The sequence below is a fragment of the Nerophis lumbriciformis genome, linkage group LG04 (genome assembly GCF_033978685.3).
Source record: "Nerophis lumbriciformis linkage group LG04, RoL_Nlum_v2.1, whole genome shotgun sequence".
Classification (NCBI taxonomy): domain Eukaryota; kingdom Metazoa; phylum Chordata; class Actinopteri; order Syngnathiformes; family Syngnathidae; genus Nerophis; species Nerophis lumbriciformis.
The window spans coordinates 31,602,512-31,610,000 of NC_084551.2; the positions used below are offsets into that span (position 1 = coordinate 31,602,512).

The window sequence follows — 7,489 nt, forward strand, 5'->3', positions numbered from 1 at the left end:
AAACCTATCTTTTTTTCCAAATAGTTCAAGAAAGACCACCACAAATGAGCAATATTTTGCACTGTTATACAATTTAATAAATCAGAAACTGATGACATAGTGCTGTATTTTACTTCATTATCTCTTTTTTTCAACCAAAAATGCTTTGCTCTGATTAGGGAGTACTTGAATAAAAAAAAAAAATTCACAGGGGGTACATCACTGTAAAAAGGTTGAGAACCAATGCGATAGAGGATATAATCATTTGTTTTTCAAAATGTTCACATAAAATATAGGAACTGAAACTGTACAAGCATGACAATACCGTGGTCAAATAAATGACCTTGGAAAAATGACAATGTGTTTTATTTACATGCAGTGTTTCCCTTGTATTCATGCCAAGAAAACTGTACACTTGCTCATAAACACATTATAATGGGACTGTCAATCAATGTAGTTTGTGGTTACTTTAGATGGCATCCAAAAGGTGCATCAAAGACTGACAATTTTCCCAAAAGAAATAATTTAAGTCTAAAGAATCAAAACCCCTTTCTCAGAATTCAAGTGTTTCATGCAGAGACAATGTGGAAGACACGGAAAAGAGTAATGGTTATAGTCAGAATCAGAAATACTTTATTAATCCCCGAGAGGAAATTAACATTTTCAGTGTTGCAGTGTTTGGTGTTATTTTATTTGAAAGATGCATGCAGTTACAATATGGGACATCACATATTTCCCGTTTAAAATGTCTGAAAAGGAGTAGGCAGAAGCAGAGTTGATTAAATCCTACCACTTTTCTGTTTCATAGCGATTTCTAACACTTTTCTTTGTTCACTTCCTGTACTCAATCTGTAACATACAAATACGAAATGGATAACATGCGCAAATAATCAATAAACTGCTCAGGAATAAACCGTTCCGTAAGTTATGATTCACTTAATAACATAGAGTACAGGCCAAAAGTTTGGACACGCCTTCTCCTCATTCAATGCGTTTTCTTTATTTTCATGACTATTTACATTGTAGATTGTCACTGAAGGCATCAAAACTATGAATGAACACATGTGGAGTTATGTACTTAACAGTAAAAGGTGAAATAACTGAAAACATGTTTTATATTCGAGTTTCTTCAAAATAGCCACCCTTTGCTTCGATTACTGCTTTGCACACTCTTGGCATTCTCTCGATGAGCTTCAAGCACACCTATGAAGTGAAACCCATTTCAGGTGACTACCTCTTGAAGCTCATCGAGAGAATGCCAAGAGTGTGAGAAAAAGTAATCAGAGCAAAGGGTGGCTACTTTGAAGAAACTAGAATATAAAACATGTTTTCAGTTATTTCACCTTTTTTTTGTTAAGTACATAACTCCACATGTGTTCATTCGTAGTTTTGATGCCTTCAGTGACAATCTACAATGTAAATAGTCATGAAAATAAGGAAAACACATTGAACATGAAGGTGTGTCCAAACTTTTGGCCTGTACTGTATATCAATTTAATTCAATTCAATTTATTGGAAAAATGTCAAAAAATCACAAGCACACATTTTGCTCAAGTGATCAACCGTCCAAAGGGCGTTTTTCAATAAGAGTCAAGATTTTTATCCTATACCTGATCATATTAATACATGTTTAATGTATTTGCTTAATCCATTCCATGATTGACATACTAAAGGTTTAAGATGTTGTACGTGCATACAAATGTTTTAGGTTCCATTTTTCCCTGAGGTTATATTTCTCAAATTTTTTTGAGAAGAATCATTTCATTCTTGGGTAGCAGGTTATAGTTTGCTTTGTACATCATTTAATCTGTTTGCAAATGCACCAAATTATTGAATTTCAATATAAATATATATTAAAAGCTTTGCGTGTTCTCTATAACTAACGTTATGTATTATACTAACTGACCTTTTTTGTAAGAGTGCTAGTAAATGAAGTGTACTTTTGTAGTTATTAGTAACTCAGATATGGTAACACTAGCAAGCAGTGGAGAATATGGAGTTATTTTTGCTTTACATATTTAGCTTTATTAATGTTTGAAGTATTTCTTGCCACCTTATGAGTTACAGTTTATTAAATCTATTATTACACTTACAAGTGTAATTTTACTCTATCTACTCTATTTGTATTTGTCTTTGACTTTCTTTCTATTGTTACCCAATATCATTATTTTAGTTTTACTGAGATTCAAAGGTCTGTTTTGGTCAAACCATCTTTGTAATTTGTTCATTTCTTCTGTTGTTATTTGTATTAACTTCCGTGTTATCTCTCCTGGACAAACAAGTGGTTGTATCGTCTGCAAATAGTAAAACCTTTCAGTCCTTTGAAACTTTACAAATGTCATTTGTATACAGATTGAACAACTTTGGTTTCAGTATTGATCCCTGGGGTACGCCGCAAGCATGAAATGGATAAATGAACATATGACATCACTTTATTGTTGTCGAAGACCGCGATGAGTGGGGATGGAGGAGGGGAGGGCAAAACCATGCGGACTCCACCTTCATAGTCTGCTACAAGTTTTTTCTAGAATTCAATTTTTCACCTGCTTTGTCAATGTCCTGGCACTTGCAACTTTCTTCGGCCCTATATTGGAATACTTGCACTTGAATACTTGCATAACATGGACTACAGGGAAGAGGTGAAACATCTGGTTGACTGGTGCAGAACCAACAACCTGGTCCTGAATGTCAACAAGACCAAGGAGACCATCGTTGACTTCAGGAAGCACCAGTCCAACCACGCTCCACTCTTCATCAACGGCACAGCGGTGGAGATAGTAAGCAGCACCAAGTTCCTGGGGGTGCAGATAACTGACAATATAACCTGGTCCCTACACACCAGAGCTCTTGTAAAAAGAGCTCAGCAGCGCATGCACTTTTTGCGTCGGATGAAAAGAGCTCCCTCCCCCCATTCTCACCACGTTCTACAGAGGCACTTTAGAGAGCCTGCTGACCAACAGCATCTCTGTCTGGACTGGAGCCTGCAAGGCCTCAGACTGGAAGTCTCTCCAGAGAGTGGTGAGGACGGCGGAAAAGATCATCAGGACTCCTCTTCCTCCTTTCCAGGAGATCGCAAAAAGCCGCTGCCTGACCAGGGCTCAGAAAATCTGCAAAGACTCCTCCCACCCCCACCAAGGACTGTTTTCACTGCTGGACTCTAGAAAGAGGTTCCGCAGCCTCCGAAGCAGAACCTCCAGGTTCTGTAACAGCTTCTTCCCTCAGGCCGTAAGACTCTTGAACGCATCATAATTGAATAATCCCCTCAACTCACCCCAAAATGGATTAACTCGCTGGAATAAAAAAAGACAATATAACATACATCCATAAATGTGGACGCATGTGGAAAAGTGCAATATATTTATCTGTACAGTAACCTATTTATTTATTTATTTATTTATATATGCACCTTATTGCTTTTTTATCCTGCACTACCATGAGCTTATGTAACGAAATTTCATTCTTATCTGTGCTGTAAAGTTCAAATTTGAATGACAATAAAAAGGAAGTCTAAGTCTTGTATTCAATAAAAAAAAAAAAGTCCCTGGGTTTAGCAGGAATGATACACAGGTAATGGGACAAGTTTGTCACACAAAATGTTTGGCTGTTGATAACTAAGGCCGAATATCCAAAAAACTGGTGAATAGTTTACTGAAAACAAATGATACTAAACGTGGGCTGTGTGAAACCAAAGGTTTTATCAGCATTTGGACCTTTTCCTGTGTCACAATAAGTTTCATTCTATAGTCATCGCATTTTTCCCCTTTGCCACTGCTTCACACACAAAAGCAAAACAGGTGTATGAGCAGACTTATGTTGGACACGTTTTATTTTGGCATTCATGAAGAATTTGAAAAGTTGACTTAAAGTCCTGCTGTCGTTATAGATATGGTCTGTAGTTTGGATGACCAGTGGTGATTCATCTTGTTAAAGGGAATAATTTAATCCACAGAACACAATTGAGGAAGTCACAGTGACTAAAATAAAATGTTTTCCGTTTGTTCAAGATGGAACCGAGACCAAGAGTGTGCACGCAGTGGTGACATCATTATAATACCGCATGTGGTTAATAAAAACAATCATGGATCAGACAGTACCCCGTTGAAAGTGTATATTTTAGCTCAGATCGACACAAGAAGTCTGTAAGAGGAAGATATTTTCTCTGCTATTTTGTGCTCTATAGATTTTTGCAAAACAGTCATGTCCAATCCACTAAAGGTATAGTTGATTAGAATCCCCCTCTACTGTAGATGATGTAGTATTTTGTTTCCAACATCTATGAACTGAGACAAGTGAAACAGAAAAGTGAAGATGGTCTGCACTGTGATTGTGTTGATTGCGCAATAGTCATCCTTCACACTTGGGGGGTTGTGCTGGCTGTCACAGGAAGTATCTGACACTTTATTTGCAAGTCACATCACAACAGGACATGATGGATATTGTCTACGGCACGTATTTATTAGTCTTTCTTTCATGCAAAGGTATGGTCTCATTATTTATGTCTTCATTTGTTTCTCCTCAATTGAGAAAAATGAGCATTTGCGTTTTGAGTTTCAGTGGTGTGTGATGACGCATCTCCCTGGACCATTGACTTGCCATCTTCAGTCCGAGGACTCCCTGGATCTTGTGTGGTCATTCCGTGCTCATTCGACTTTCCAAGTTCAAGAACACCAGTCAGGGAATTCACTGGGCTTTGGTTCAATGAAGGAAATCACCTGGTGTACCACTCTGCTGGAAAAGCAGTATTACGGGAGTACAACGGTCGAATGGAGATGTTGGGTGACGTAGGAGCCAAGAACTGTTCCTTAAAGATTGACCCTCTTCGACAAAGCGACAAAGGGCCTTTTCATTTCAGGATCGAAATGCAAGACTTTCAAATGTTTTCTTACAGTGGCAACACTGTTTCCATCCAAATGATACGTAAGTAAGCATGTTTGTTTTACTTTTTGATTTACGTTCAAATTATATTGTGCAGTAAAGATGTGGTGGATATTCCAGAAAGCAGGGTTTTCCGTTCCAAAAAAGAAAGGTAAGTCAAACTCACAGTTACCATGGTAACTGACTCTGTGAACTTAACAAAACCTTAAGTTATTTTTTATGCCTCCTGATAAACATGAAGCAGGCTGTCAAACATGATGTGGCTGTTAAATTTTTAACCAGTAGATTGTAAAGCAAATTAATTCCTGAATATTTATGTATGTTGGGAGAGGATTTTGATGTCATGGTTTGTTAGGTATATAAACATCATTATATAAGACTTTTAAGAAAAAAAATATTGTGAGTCAATTTTTTAAAAATCCTTTATTGTCACCGCCTGCTGCCATCTTGTGGTTTGTGTTCAGTTTGCCTTTGTTGGTGCAGCAGACCTGGCTCTTATTGTTTCTCTTCTTCTAGAGTTCCTGTGTTTCCCTGTGGGCGGAGTTGTGAGACGTGCACAGCTGTGTCCAATCAGCCTTACACTATTTAAGCAGCACCTCTTCAGCTGGATGGCACTCGGCAATTCCACTCCTCGACTCCTGTTGTATGAAGATTCCTATGCTGCTTGTATTTATACTTCTTGGCTATTTCCAGTGCCATCCAGCTTGGTATGTACTATGTTAGTTTGCACGTCTTGCAACTCCGACCCAAGTTTAGTTAGCTTTGTATATTAGCTTTTGTTCTTTTAGTCACGGTGCTCTTTTTGGCACCGTCGCTTTTTGTTATCTTTAGTGATGGGTTGATGAGGCGTCATGAAGCGTTTCGACACATTGCAAAACTGTATTGATACTGTGTCGATACTGTGTCACTAAATACTGACATCTGCTGGACATTAAAAATCCCTACAGGCAACCTATGGACCGACTCAACTGACACTGATTTTATGCCCTAGAACAGGGGTCACCAACCTTTTTGAAACCAAAAACTACTTCTTGGGTACTGATTAATGCGAAGGGCTACCAGTTTGATACACACTTAAATAAATATATTGTCATTTGTAAGTTACACGTAAGTGTGATTTAAACAAGAATAGCTAAATAAATACATTTATATATATAAAAAAATGGGTATTTCTGTCTGTCATTCCGTCGTACATTTTTTTTTTCCTTTTACGGAAGGTTTTTTGTAGAGAATAAATGATGAAAAAAAACACTTAATTGAACGGTTTAAAAGAGGAGAAAACACGAAAAAAATTAAAATAAAATTTTGAAACATAGTTTATCTTCAATTTCGACTCTTTAAAATTCAAAATTCAACCAACAAAAAGAAGAGAAAAACTAGCTAATTTGAATCTTTTTGAAAAAATTAAAAAAATAATTTATGGAACATGATTAGTAATTTTTCCTGATTAAGATAAATTTTAGAATTTTGATGACATGTTTTAAATTGGTTAAAATCCAATCTGCACTTTGTTAGAATATATAACCAAGCTATATTTCTAACAAAGACAAATCAGTATTTCTTCTAGATTTTCCAGAACAAAAATTTTAAAAGAAATTCAAAATACTTTGAAATAAGATTTAAATTTGATTCTACAGATTTTCTAGATTTGCCAGAATATTTTTTTTGAATTTTAATCATAGTAAGTTTGAAGAAATATTTCACAAATATTCTTCGTCAAAAAACCAGAAGCTAAAATATTTATTATTATTTACAATAATAAAAAAAAAAAATTACTTGAACATTGATTTAAATTGTCAGGAAAGAAGAGGAAGAAATTTAAAAGGTAAAAAAATATATTTGTTTAAAAATCCTAAAATCATTTTTAAGGTTGTATTTTTTCTCTAAAATTGTATTTCTAAAAGTAATAAGAAGCAAAGTAGAAAATAAATTAATTTATTTAAACAAGTGAAGACCCATCCATCCATCAATTTTCTACCACTTATTCCAAGTGAAGACCAAGTCTTTAAAGTATTTTCTTGGATTTTCAAATTCTATTTGAGTTTTGTCTCTTTTAGAATTAAAAATGTCGAGCAAAGCGAGACCAGCTTGCTAGTAAATAAATACAATTTAAAAAATAGAGGCAGCTCACTGGTAAGTGCTGCTCTTTGAGCTATTTTTAGAACAGGCCAGCGGGCGACTGATCTGGTCCTTACGGGCTACCTGGTGACCGCGGGCACCGCGTTGATGACCCCTGCCCTAGTATATACAATAATATAAACCAAGTCATTGTATTTCATTTAGGATTATTCCATATCTTCATTTAAATAAAAATATATTTTTATCTTTTTTAGATACAGTCAATAAATAATGTGAACATGTATCATAACATGGAAATCTAAGAGAACGTGTTGTGGATGATTGTGGACTGGGAATTTTTTTAATTTTATTTTTTTACACATTATTAAAAAAAAAAAAAAAAAAAGTTTTTCCGACGTATTACATTTTAGACGATTTCTCTTAGTTATTATTTCTCCGGCTGTAGAAAAGACCCGCTCACAGGGCACAGAGGAGGCGTCAGTGCGACACAGTTCGCGTATCGGTCACGTGACCAAAACAGCTCATGATCGGTCACGTGACTTTCTAAAAGCGGTAC

The 7,489-nt window shown here is 35.8% G+C and overlaps 1 protein-coding gene across 2 annotated transcripts in view; it reads left to right on the forward strand.

Annotated features, from left to right (window-relative positions):
• The first annotated feature begins 4,358 nt into the window (after positions 1–4,358).
• The window catches only part of LOC133599631 (myelin-associated glycoprotein), a 17,230-nt gene continuing 14,099 nt past the window's right edge, over positions 4,359–7,489 (forward strand). Inside the window, exons 1-2 of one of the 2 annotated variants that reach the window (XM_061952450.1) lie at positions 4,359–4,457; positions 4,534–4,896. In XM_061952450.1, coding sequence (XP_061808434.1) covers positions 4,406–4,457; positions 4,534–4,896 — 415 coding nt within the window. In that variant the 5' untranslated portion in view covers positions 4,359–4,405. Of the gene's footprint in view, positions 4,458–4,533; positions 4,897–5,456; positions 5,562–7,489 lie in introns of those variants that run through there. The other variant, XM_061952465.1, reaches the window with a different exon arrangement.